The 14,560-nt window shown below is 34.9% G+C and overlaps 1 protein-coding gene across 1 annotated transcript in view; it reads left to right on the forward strand.

Annotated features, from left to right (window-relative positions):
• The window catches only part of LOC126807700 (ceramide synthase 6), a 50,336-nt gene that overhangs the window by 22,763 nt on the left and 13,013 nt on the right, over window positions 1–14,560 (forward strand). Inside the window, exons 4-7 of the mRNA XM_050532449.1 lie at window positions 865–922; window positions 1,287–1,337; window positions 1,624–1,716; window positions 4,006–4,134. Of these exons, the coding sequence (XP_050388406.1) occupies window positions 865–922; window positions 1,287–1,337; window positions 1,624–1,716; window positions 4,006–4,134 (331 nt within the window). The remainder of the gene's footprint in view (window positions 1–864; window positions 923–1,286; window positions 1,338–1,623; window positions 1,717–4,005; window positions 4,135–14,560) is intronic.

A 14,560-nucleotide genomic window follows, 5' to 3' on the forward strand; every position in this document is an offset into this window, starting at 1 on the left:
CAACAACCTTTTGTTTATGTATTTGAAAATGGTTGTTTTATTAACCATGTCCTATTATTTGTATATAAAGATCGAAAGTCTGTAGCTTACCCTACTGAAAAGTGAATGTACGAAACTAACGGAAAACACAAGTGCTGTCGATTGGGCTATTTATAGTAAACCCAGTGTACTACTAAACAGCGTCCACTGCAGTATTATTTTTTTCAACTAAATCAGGGTACATTACATGATATATAATGTATATTGATGTATATACATCGATTCAACAATGCATGTACATGTATATCGTGCCTGCTGCCAGCATTAATGCACACTACGTGTATGATATAAACATGTGACTTTAGGGTGTGTTTGTACTACACAGTCTATCTCAATCTGAACCCCCTTCTTATGTCCATTTTAAGGAATACACGTAGATGTAAATGGTATTAGGCTAAAGACAATTCCTATCAATTTTTAAGTGTGTTCAGAAAAGTACTTTCAGGGTTATTGCTTTTGAGATATGATTGTTCTTTAAAATATATTACCCTATTGACCAGTTTGTTATAGTACAGGCCCCTTCAAAAAACACAGAGGAAAACATGACACAAAGAGTTTTAATACACTGTGGATGATGAAGCTGCTGGTTACCTTGTTGAGAAATATTCTCTGTCACACAAAGTGTAAACTTGTACTACATGAGTACATGTATCTTTTTAATTAATGCAGTCCTTAGAAATAATATGACCTTTTTCCACAAATATACATGCAGTCATGTTGCCTGTGGAATGAAAGTAAATTACTGCTCATTTTCTCCTTGATATAAGTTAGATTATTACATTTAGTCAGCTCTTTGACACACAAATTATACTCTTTGTTTTTCAGTTGGCGTTTTATTTTTTATTTACTTATTTTTTGGTATGGAGTGGTTGTTCTTCATAATGTAAGTTTTTTTTTTCTAACATACCCACTGCAGGAACACTACACAACAAAAAATAGACCCAAAATTTGTAACAATGTATCAACGGCTGACATAAAAACTATACATGTATGGTGAAAGTTAATCCTAAGATATTGATACGGTACTGATGAATGAAGATGAATTTACCTCCTTAAGACTCGGCCACAGATTCCGTATCCATATCCGCATTTTATGTTATGAACAGATGTATCAGACCATTTAGTCCTTTTAAATTGGAAAATTGGGATATCTTTACATTGAGCATGAAAAACCATTACTAAATGTTGAAATTATCAGTTCTTTAAATATTTAAATGTTAATTTTGTTTGTATTTTTTATTATTTAGAAACCCTGGGTTTGGGATAGAAAGTTAACTTTTCAAGGATGGCCATATCATGTAAGTTCTGTTTTGTTATAATCAAAAGAAATTTAATTCAATTGTATTAGGTGTGATTTTTTTACACCCACATGCTGTCAGTCTGCAACAGTTTTTAAAAACAACTGCAAAAGTTGTTCAAGGGAGAGAGGAAAAAGAAGAGAAATTGCAGGTTTCAACACTAAGAAGCAAAATGTAAGATATAGAATGGGACTCCCAAACAATGCGAGTTCTAGACCATTGCAATATGCTGAAATCTGCTATGAAAATAATTTGCTCATATTATATTTTGAATAATTTTTTTCAGCATGTGACCAATGATATATTCTGGTATTATGCCATAGAAGCTGGTTTTTATGTTTCTTTACTGATATCAGTATTTTCAGATGTCAGACGGAAGGTAAGATGATGCTCTTAAATTATAAAGATGATATTAGCAATTTGTGGCTGATAATAAAAACAATAAGTTTGATTTGCATTCTTTCCTTTGTTTTCATTTTGTATATTTATTGCCAGTAAGCAGTGAGTTCATATAGCCTATGTATTTTTGCATATTTGACTTCTTCTGCTGAACCAGAATTCAACCAAATTTGGTAGATATGGCTATGTTAGTGCTTATTCAGATATGTTGAAAGTTGAATTGCCCCAAAGAAGTGTCGAAAGAGACACCTTTTGAAAGAGGAAATTTAGATATTTTCTGTTTCTTCTTCTAAAACTACTGGATAAATTTTAGTGTTGAAAATCAGATCGAGATTTGTGATCCGAATACTTTTGTTGGCTATCCGAATACTATTCGGATAATTCAAAGACGTGAAATTCTTGAACAAAATTACATCAAAAGTTCATATACCGGTACTCATAATTTCTTACTTGTTTCAATGTTTATGAGTGTCTGTGTATGCCGAGTATGAAATCATACTTTCGATTTGCAAATTGTTTGAGCCGCGAAGAAAAAAACGTGCCTACCTTTAGCCGTAATTATTAAGGCTATCTATGACATCCCAAAAAATCAATGAGTATAACTACTCCTGTTATTCGCACCCTCCCACTTATCATTTTGCTCAATCAACACGAATGAAAAAAGTAAATTAAAAACATGTGCCATTTATTCTGCCAAGGTCGTTTGCCTCATTCTGATAATCTACTACTATTGAACCAATCAGTGAGTGGGAATATACGTGACCTAGGTCATTATGAATAAATTTCATTGTGGGAATCCAAAACACGGTCTAAACTTGTACATGTATAGTAGTTTCAACACTAAATTTTAAAAAATTTGGTTTAGTAGTTGCTTGGCAGATACTTATTCAGATTTGATACAAAATAGTCACTGGATTTGTCAAGCCCGACCTTCACTAGTTAGATGTGGGGCTTCATAGGGCTGACACTCAGTTTATTCGAAAATCTAAGGTCCAGACATGTACACATTTTGTTCATTAAGAACGTTTGACAGGTGAAAATTGTTGAAAAGTAGGCAAGTTGTTGTCATTATGATTGCAAACCTTGAGAGGATGATCCCTACAACATTTGTTCCAGAGTTATTCTCTTTTGTCATTCTGATATGAAAATTTCTTATCTTGTGAACACGATAGAGGCTAGAGTTTTTAAAGGTTTTTTTTTTTTTTTTTCAAACTTGGTATGAAACATAGACAGCATAAGAAGATGACCCCTTTTAATTGAGGTAGAATGGTTAAACTTGATGTAGATGTTCATTAGGTGAATGTCTTGACTGAGTTCAATGATTAACATTTCGAGCTGAAGCTAAGCAGAACTAATCATTTTCATTGGTCGATACTTTGGGACAAGATAATCTTTATTCTTTCTGGTAGAGAGGGGTGGAACTTAGTGTACAGTTTGATTGTTCGATACTTTTGAAAAAAATAAATGTGCGATTAATTAATATGTGTCATTATTTATTTTGGGATTTCGGCGGGGGACATCAGCCTCACTGTTGGCTTGTCCTTTTTGGAGTTACTGCCCTTGTCATCCCGACATCACAGTTTCTCATCAACATGACAGTGGCTAGAGTTCTGGACAGATTTTTTTCAAATTTGATGATTTCAAACCTTGAGAGGATGTTTTTCAAATTTGGTATTATGAGAGGACAGACCTTATTGATATTGAGCATCAAATGACTTTCTGTTTTAGCGCTAACCCCATTCAAACTTCTTGTTAACCTGATATATATATATATATAGAGGCTACAGATTTGTTTCAAAATTGGTCAGGAGAGTTGGAGTCATGAGAAGATGAATATTGATTTTCAACACTATGTGACCTCAACTCGAGTCTTTAGAGATGAGCTGCAGTTGAGACATAGCTGCTGTGTGGGCATAATTCTATGCTTTGCACCGCTATCTTTTATTTCTTCTACCAGACAACTTGATGTATTTCAACCAAATTTCGACTTCTTGCCCTAAGCCAGTTTGGTGGGTACATATATTTATGTTGCCAAGTTTGTGCTTATTCAGAATTCTTCAAATCGAGTTGATTTAAATGTTTTCAACTTTTCCATCTGAACCTCTCGATAGATTTCATCAAAATGATAGATGTGTACCTTGGGTGATGATTACCGCTATTCTGATTGGCTCTTGCTGAAAATGTACATGTACATGTATGAACATTGTCTATATTGTTTTACCAAACAAATAAAGAAATTGTTAGTTAGGGTGTATGTTTTTTTTTTCAGGATTTTTGGGAAATGGTTGTTCATCACCTCTGTACACTTGGTTTAATGTTTACGTCATATAGTGGCAGTCTGTTGCGAGTAGGCGCCCTTGTTCTTGTAGTTCATGATGCAGTGGATTATTGGTTAGAGGTATGTAACAAATTAAAAGGTCACTAAATTATTTCAGGAGAACCTAAAAGATACAGTACGGAGATTGACCGTTGACCAAAGGTTGACCAAACACGATTATCGTGTCGTTTTTTGTTGAAAATTGACACGATAACGCCACGATATTGCCACGATAAATAACCCTGTGGAGCAGTTGCTATCGTGTGCCACGATAGTCGCGTGACACGATAGGTCTCGGTGTAATTTGATATGAAAAATCAACGATTTTTTTCAGTCATAAACAATTGATGTCAAAAAGATATACTGCCACGATGTTAACAAACTGCCACGATATTTGAAATGTTGAATAGTTTCGTCAATAATCCTGACGCGAAAACCCACACTGTATAGAAAGAATGTACATATGCGGTTATATTTCAACGGAGTCACGTAAAGCGGCATGTCTAGTGAAGGAAATGTATGCATAGTTTTACAGAACGACTTCATTACATTTTCAACATTTATACTGAGTTCGTTTTTTATACGCCCACATGGAAATGTGGTCGTATATTGCCGTCGTCCCCGTCCGTCGTCCACAATTTCTTGTGAACACACTACAGACTACATTTATCATCTGATTGTTTTGAAATTGATATATGTTGTTTGCATTAGTGAGATGAAGAATCCTATTTAATTTCAATAGCTTCCGTTAATTTCTTCTTGAGTTATGACCCTTGTTTCACTTTGTTGCACCTTGTGAATGCTCTAACAACAAAAGTTATCAACCGATCTGTATGAAATTTATATGCCTCATTTAAATTAATAAAACAAAGAAGCCTATTGAATTTCAGCAATTTCCGTTAATTACGCCGTGAGTTAAGGCCCTTGTTTCACATTGTTGTACCTTGTGAATGCTCTAACGACAAAAGTTATTGTCCGATCTGTATGAAATTTATATGTATCGATTGAATTAGTAAAACGAACAAGCCTATTGAGTTTCAGCAAATTTCCGTTAATTACATCTAGAGTTATGGCCCTTGTTTAACTTTGTTGAATCCTGTGAACGCTTGAACGACAAATGTTATCACCTAATCTGTATGAAATTCATATGCATCATTTAAATTAGTGAAATGAAGAAGTATAGAATGTCAGCAGTTTCCATTAAATACTTATGGCCCTTATTTTACTTTGTTGAACCTTGTGAACGTTATCATCGGATCTGTATGAAATTTATATGCATTATTTGAATTAGTAAAACGAAAAAGCCTGTTCATTTGCAACAATTTCAGTAGATTACTTCCAGAGTTATGGCCCTTGTTTTAGTTTTTAGAACCTTGTGAACCCTCAAATGACGAAAATTATAATGTCTATTAAATTCCCCTAACCCAATCTTGGGCGAGATATCAAATTTGTTTGATTTTTTAATATGATGTCTAAAATGTCACGAAATTGAAGTTTTAGTAGTTTAAAATCAGTTAAATTTTAAAAATCTGTTAATTTTGGTCATTTCAAAGGCTGTCCCAAAAATGGGACGCTGCCCACAAGAGGGTACATGTTTTAATAAAAATATAAACAATAGCACTGGAAATTATAATGACGGTTTAACAAAGAAACAACTAGTTTTTATTTAGATCAGGTAATTTATTTCATTTCTAATTATATTTGTATAAAATATCAAATGTTAAATAATGTAAAATCCCATGTAGGCTAAAGTCCCATTTTGCTGTATATTTTACTAAATCGCTTTAAACGGCGTTAAAAAATTACAGGTGACGGAAAATTCTTCTGGTTTATTCAGACATATTCTCCTACTTAATTTATTCTGGGGGTTGAATAAAAATATCGGCACCATTTAAGTCGTCCTCGTCATCCAATATCCGATCCAAGGTTTCATTTATACGGAAGCGTATAGGGGTCATGCAAAATTTTGTAGAAGGCCTCGAGATCCTGCGATCCTGTGATAACGATCTCGAGAATTGGAGTTAATGTTCTCGGGATCTTGCCATCCTGTGTAAATTTTCTCGAGATCTCGGGTAATTTCATGTGTGTGCGTAGTTTTAACGTATTCTCAGCGCCCCACAACCTGTTGTTTCGGAGTTTACACACACACACACACGTACACACACTTTCCCGAAAACCTTAATAGCTCAGAAGAGCCTACAGTTTTTAACGATTTTGTTTCAAATTTTGTGTTTTAACGGATTTTCGATTTTAGATCCTTATACAATTTATTAAACAACCAAGTTTTCCTTTCGAATAATCTGCTGTTGATGCATAGATGCTGCGTGGGCGTATCTCCACACTTTGCGTGACTATCGTTCAAATTTCTTTTGAATCATTAGTGTCACAAGCAGAGGAACCCTTATTGATTTGCAGCGCTCCCTGAAGTTTTGTTATGGCGTTATTCCTATTTTCCGGTAAACCTTGTGAACGCGTTAGAACCCAGAGTTTTTCAAGATTTTTTATTTAAAATCTGCTCCGAAGCATTTGTGCCGCAAGACAATAAACTCTCTGTCTAGCTTTATTCTAAAACAAAATATGGTCCGAAAACCATGCAGAATATAACATTTTCAATTAAACGTCGCCCACACATTAAATTGAAATAATTTAACAAGCAAGTCTGTAATTCAAAGCTTTACACATTAAAGCTAACGTGGTAGGGTTTGAATTTCATATTTGGTGGGAAGTATTGGGGCTATAAGACGATGAACCCAATCGATTTTAATCATATTTAAAATTTAGTGTAAATCATGGGTGTCCTATCGATTGTCAGTATATTCTTTCATTAGTTAGCAGTTTTCCTTTGTAACAAATGTTAGAGTATATTTGTTTTATCAAATTTGGTGCGAAGTATTGGGACAATGGTTGCTTCACAACGTGGATACACTATCATATAAGGTTTCATATCAACTCGGGATCTCAGAAAATTTACATAGAATGTCAATATCTCGAGAAAATTAACTCAAATTCTCGAGAAAAGATACACAGGATGTCAGTATCTCAGGAAAATTATCAGAGGATTTCGAGAACTGAGATCTCGAGAAAATTACCAGGTGATCACGGGATTTCGAGAAAGTATCACAGGATCGCAGGATCTCGAGATCTTCTACAAAATTTTGCATGACCCCTATACGCCTCCGTACATTTACACTCAGTAACCTATAAAAATTCATGTAAAATTATACAAAACACTATCTGTGCTGTAAAATTGAAAAATTTCACTATTCGGAACTTAGCATGTACAAAATGGCAAATGTGAAAAACATGCCCTTTAATGGGCAGCGTCCCAAAAATGGGACGGACTTTATTCAGCTCACTAAAAGTAATCTATTTTGATTATTCTTGCACAAAGTCATATTTGAGAATCTAGAACACATAACCTTTAATATGATCGTAAAATTTTGCCGAAATATATACTGTAAAAGGATTACTGACCTTTGACCCTTTTGACTTTTGCATTTTGCAGGCTGTGTCATTACGGACGCCATCTTGGAAGGGGAGGTAACTCCATGAGACTTTTTTTCTAGTCAATGTCAATTAGGCTCTTTATGTATTATACTAATACTGTTACTTTAATAATATCTTGATTTTCTTTGTTTTAATTTTGATTTGTAGGGTCGTCCCCAAAAAGGGGATAATATGCGACAACCTTTGTCGACTCCTCAGACGATTTAGCTGCTGTGGGCGTATGTTTTGTTGTCTGGCAACCTATTTGTTGGGTTTATTCCGTTTTTTGTGTATACACTTTTTTACTGTATTAAAGTATGATAGTTAAAAATTGCTGTAGAATCACGGCACACGATATATTTTTAAATTGCAAACTACAAAACTATTTTGTTGATCAATCTTGATGGTAGTATATTCGAGTGCGGTTTCAAGTTAGGCATAAGGTCGTACTTAACGCAAAATGAAATGAAATGAACGCATCACAGGTCTACGATCTACTTGAATATTTGTTGATTGGATCCGCTTCCAAATCCACGCAATGATTCTGGGCACTCATTTTATGTTAAAAGAAAAATGTATTTCAATTGAAGGACCTATTCGTCATGAACTTTTTGTTTAAAAATTGTACATCGAATACATTCGTGCATGTTACAGTTGGTCTTTTCTGCTCTTTTCAGTAAAATTACTTTTTAACCTTTGTTGATCACCTTGTCTTGTATCTATTACTATTCAACTTACTTAATTTTTTAAAATCACACCAGTATTCGATTCATTCTTTGATTTTTTATCGTTTTTATTAATTATATTTTCTAATATTGGCTTGTATTGGAAACCAAACTAACCCGAAACGAATATATAACAAATGTCATTGCATCATCAGGGATCCGCCTATTATGCTAATCAAAATATAAATCGCTTAATGACACATGATGTGTATTCTCAGGTGGACGTCTGCGAAAAGTAATAATGCAGCAGACATTAATACATGATCAAATCCACTGTGTGGTTTATAATAGCGTTGGTTAAAAAAGGCGCAATCGTGGCTGGTTGGGAGACGACATGTCTACGCATCAAAGAACATTGTCTTGAAAGAATCGTGCAGCCAGGCTTGTTGGCTATTTTTACATTTGTAATAGCGAGAGTTCAAAGAATGATTGGCAACTTACGTTCTTTTGGAGCCAATCACATACAAATTACTTGTGTTCTGTACTAACAACTCTCAGCAATGTAAATTATGTGAGGTGATATTAACCATCGCCAAATATTTTAAATCATGAGATAACGTCAATCAACAAACAATACGAGTTTACTTTATTACAAAAACATTGGTGAACTTATCATTATGTCTAAAATCATAAAGCTAATCAACAATCAATACTATTGCTCTTTATTACAAAAACATCAGTGAACTTATCTCGGTCATGATCGGTTTGCCAAGATAATTGATTATTGGGTAAATAAAACAATATAAACAACTGATTTACTCCATACAATTAAATTATTAAATATTAGATGTGGACAACATAACCAATACCCCCCTGTGGACGACTTAACTGCATACGTGTTTACTTGTGGACGAGTTTACTGACACCCGTTCAATATATGAATGCAACATACAAACAGCTGACCTTATTCATGCAATGGGGGTCTCCAGCCAAATACAAACAACCCCGTGAAACGTCGACGAATAACTTTGTAGTTAGTCATATTGTAAGTGTTACATTGTTTTCTTTAATTTGACATTCTGCTAATTGAGAAAATATTTTAATAATAAATATGGGTTACTAGCAGGATACCCGGCTTCGCTCGGGGATCATAACTCCGAAACTGGAAGTGGTAGACTAACGCCACCTGGCCTATGTTACTCCCCGGTCCGAGCTACCCCTACACCCCAAATTTCAGACTCGGGGCAGACCTAGTGTAGCCGCCAACCCCGAACAGACCGGCTTCGTTCGGGGGTCATAACTCCGGAACCAGAAGTGGTAGACTAACGCCACCTGGCCTATGTTACTCCCCGGTCCTAGCTACCCCTATACCCCAAATTTCAGACTCGGGGCCGCCAACCCCGAACAGACAGACAGACAGACAGACAGACAGACAGACGACAGTCACAAATATATATATAGATAGATTTTACAAGACATCTCTTTTGAAAATTTCCCTTACCCCAAATTTCAGACTCGGGGCAGACCTAGTGTAGCCGCCAACCCCGAACAGACCGGCTTCGTTCGGGGGTCATAACTCCGGAACCAGAAGTGGTAGACTAACGCCACCTGGCCTATGTTACTCCCCGGTCCTAGCTACCCCTATACCCCAAATTTCAGACTCGGGGCCGCCAACCCCGAACAGACAGACAGACAGACAGACAGACAGACAAACGACAGTCACAAATATATATATAGATAGATTTTACAAGACATCTCTTTTGAAAATTTCCCTTACGTTTAATTTTAACCAAAACGCCCAAATTGATTGACATGCAAAGTACAAACCATTGTGACCCTTCTTGAATGCTAACGATTTGCATATCAGAATCATATTAACAAGTGTGATTGTTTTTTTAATAAAGATGTCAAACCTTTTTTGGTAATTTACAATACAAGTCGTACTGTCAAGTTGATGTCACGTGCCTATTCACATTATGAAACCTTGATTGACAGTATGCATTCCCCAGACTCTTTTGTGCGGAGATGATACGTGTCCATGTACATGTATTCAGCAAAGTGTGCTTCATATCAGGTGACGAAGACTTTTAATTCATTTGTGATTTAAACCAGAAAAGATATATTAGTTGAGGTGTGATTTACCAATAATGTTATGCACCGTGTGACTTATTTGTCAGTATGTGAATTACTATTTGGATGGATAAAACTACACCCCGGTAAGACCAGAATCGATTTGTGCACATTTTATCATTTTTCCGTAATATGAATGAATTTGTAATAGTCGATTGACGCAAGTATTAAAAATATGGAATATATTAATGAAGTAATAACGTATTGGTATCTTTAGGCATATTCTGTTTAGAAGAAGAATGAATAGTACCCGGGGTTTCCCGAAAAATGTGTTTATTCCTGTTCAGATTTCGAACTGGCCGTAAAATATTCTTGATTAATGGAAAAATGCCAACGTAGTAACTGATCTATAATAATTAAAGTGCTACATGTATTTCACCTAAAATAAACGACGAGAGGCATGTTTTAATTAAAACACTGAGTCACACCCTGTTTCCAACACTGAGGCAGTGCTATCGTGTCACTCGATATTCACTCGGTAAATCATTGAATTCCACGATAGAAAACACGGTAATATCGTGTTTGGTCAAACTTTCACGATCTCCGTACTGTAATAATCTGAACATGCATACCACTGTCACAAATTACATTAATTGTCCTCTACCTTAGTTTTCCGTTACATCATTTGGGATCAAACTAACTCTAGTTCTAATGAAGCTACACTGTTCAAACTTTAATTTAATCCTTTTGAAACAGATATTTTATTTTATAGTGAATTCCCCACCCAATCACTAATCAAAAATATTAGATCAACTAAATTTAATACTTTTTTGTCCCCCGCCTTTCGAAGAAAGCAGGGGACTATTAAAATGGGTTCGTCCGTCTGTCTGTCTGTCTGTCCGTCTGTCTGTCCGTCACACTTTTTGGGACACAATAACTCTCTTCCTAATTGAGCTAGAATGTTCAAACTTGGTGTATGTGTTTATTAGGTCAATGCCTTGATGGAGTTCGAAGATGAGCATTTTCCGCTTAGGGTAAGCAGAGATAAGCAATTTGATTGGTTGATGCTTTGGGACACGATAACTCTCTTCCTAATTGGGCTAGAATGTTCAAACTTGGTGTATGTGTTGATTAGGTCAATGCCTTGATGGAGTTCGAAGATGAGCATTTTCCGCTTAGGGTAAGCAGAGATAAGCAATTTGATTGGTTGATGCTTTGGGACACGATAACTTTTAATTGAGCTAGAATGTTCAAACTTGGTATATGTGTTTATTAGGTCAATGCCTTGATGGAGTTCGAAGATGAGCATTTTCCGCTTAGGGTAAGCAGAGATAAGCAATTTGATTGGTTGATACTTTGGGGCACGATAACTCTCTTCCTAATTGAGCTAGAATGTTCAAACTTGGTGTAGGTGTTGATTAGGTCAATGCCTTGATGGAGTTCGAAGATGAGCATTTTCCGCTTAGGGTAAGCATAGATAAGCAATTTGATTGGTTGATGCTTTGGGACACGATAACTTTAGTTCTAATTAAGTGAGATTGATGAAACTTGGTGTATAGTTTCATTACAGTAATACCTTGACTAAGTTTGATAATGAGCATTTTCTGCTCAGGGTAAGCAGAGCGATACGCAATTTGATTGGTCGAGACTTTGGAAAACAATAACTCTCCTACTTTGATTGTTAGACTATAAGTAAAGATATACTGTTTGATTGTTCAATACTTTGTAAAAGATAATTTGTGATAAATTTATATGTGTCCTCTAATTATTTTCCTATTTCGGCGGGGGACATCAGCCTCACTGTTGGCTTGTTTGACTTAAATCATGGAGGTTATATATATCTATATAATCCCATATAATTAATCATTGATGACGTAATTTCCCACTGGATTTCATAGATTAAACAGGCATTAGGCAAGAGTTAAGTTGGCTGATTGAAGGTCTTTCTTTAGGCCTTAAATGTTATATTAACTATTAATTAGACATTTATTAACATAACAAGACCAATGGGTCCGATTTTAAACAAATTTGAATCTGATCTGCGATTCAACGGCTGTTGTTGATTAACTGTAAAAATGGATAATTAAGACTTTGTTTATTATTGTAACAACTGTAACACTGACGATCGGGGCTATTGTGTTATTGAAATGAGGTTTTCTTAGCTCAGAGTGAAGTAATTTGACTGAAATTTTCAGCATATTCTCTTTACGTTATCTGTTTTTATATGTCCATGGACGTCTGTTAGTCTCAATCTTTATACGCCCACATGGAAATGTGGTCGTATATTGCTGTAGTTCCTGTCCATCCGTCGTCCACAATTTCTTTTGAACACTCAGACTACATTTATCATCTGATTGTTTTGAAATTGGTGTTTACATTAGTGAGATGAATAAACCTATATAATTTCAATAATTTCTGTTAATTTCTTCTGGAGTTATGGTCCTTATTTCACTTTGTTGAACCTTGTGAACGCTCTAACAACAAAAGTTATCATCCAATTTGTTGTAAAATGGGCGTATGGAATTTATATGCATCATTTAGATTAGTGAAACAAAGAAGCCTATTGAGTTTCAGTAATTTCCGTTAATTACATCTAGAGTTATGGCCCTTGTTTCACTTTGTTGAACCTTGTGAACGCTCTAACAACAAAAGTTATTATCGGATCTGTGTGAAATTTATAATTATGCCTCATTTAAATTAGTGAAACGAAGAATCCTATTGAATTTCAGCAATTTCTGTTAATTACGTCGACCCAATTTCACTTTGTTGAACTTTGTGAATGCTCGAATAATGAAAGTTGTTTTCTGATCTTTATGAAATTTATATGCATCATTTAAATTAGTAAAACAAAAATCATATTGAATTTCAGCAATTTCCGTTTATTTCTTCTGGAGTTATGACCCTTGTTTCACGTTGTTGTACCTTGTGAATGCTCTAACGACAAAAGTTATCATCCGATCTGTACGAGATTTACACAGATCATTTAAATTAGTGACACAAAGACTCCTATTCAATTTCAGCAATTTCCAATAATTACATCTAGAGTTATTGCCCTTGTTTAACTTTGTAACCTTGTGAAAATTCAAATGACAAAAGTTATCATCTGATCTGTAAGAAATTTATATGCATCATTTAAATTAGTGAAACGAAGAATTCTATTGAATTTCAGCAATTTCAAATAATTACTTGTAGAGTTATGGCCCTTGTTGAACCTTGTGACCGCTTGAATGATGAAAGTTATCATCTGATCTGTATGAAATTTATAGGCATTATTTAAATTAGGGCAACGAAAAAGCTTATTGAATTTCAGCAATTCTATCAATTACTTCTAAATTTATGGCCCTAGTTTTACTTTGTTGAACTTGAATACATTCAAATGTCAAAAGTTATAATCTGTTCTGTATGAAATTTCAGTTTGTAGAACCATGTGAACCCTCAAACGACGAAAATTATCTGATCTTTATAAAATTGTCTTGTAAATAAATGCCTTGAAATATAGGTTTATTTCCAAAAGATCTTGGTTTCTTTCGATATTGGCATGTATTGGACCGTAACTTCATGGATTATGACCCTGATTGTACGAAAAATCACATTTTGGGCTTGTGGAAACTCTAGAGGTCACAATTTTTATCCGATTTAAAAAAACGTTTGAATATATCACTGTTACACCATAATGATGTTTGAGTTTGAATTTCACGCATATTGGACCGTAACTTCCTGGATTAGGGCCCCCGATTGTACGAGAAATCACATTTTTTTTAGCCTGTGGTTCTCTAGAGGTCCCAATTTTTATACGCCCACATTGAAATGTGGTCGTATATGTGGTCGAGACGAAGAAGCCTATTGATTTTCAGCGATTTTCGATAATTACTGCCAGAGTTATGGCCCTTGATCACTTCAAAAAATCTTGTGGACGCTCTAAACGTCAAAGTTAATATTCGATTGACTTTAAATTTATACACAGTGTTTAAGGTCATGAGACGAAGAAGCCTATTGATTACTGCCAGAGTTATGGCCCTTGATCACTTCAAAAAATCTTGTGGACGCTCTAGAGGGCCAAATTAATATCCGATTGACTTTAAATTTATGCACAGTGTTTAAGGTCATGAGACGAAGAAGCCTATTGATTTTCAGCGATTTCCGATAATTTTTGCCAGAGTTATGGCCCTTGATCACTTTGAAAAATCTTGTGGACGCTCTAGAGGCTAAAGTTAATATCCTATTGACTTTAAATTTATACACAGTGTTTAAGGTCTTGAGATGAACCAGTATATTTATTTTCAATG

Source organism: Patella vulgata, chromosome 9, assembly GCF_932274485.2.
Source record: "Patella vulgata chromosome 9, xgPatVulg1.2, whole genome shotgun sequence".
NCBI classification, from domain to species: Eukaryota; Metazoa; Mollusca; class Gastropoda; family Patellidae; genus Patella; species Patella vulgata.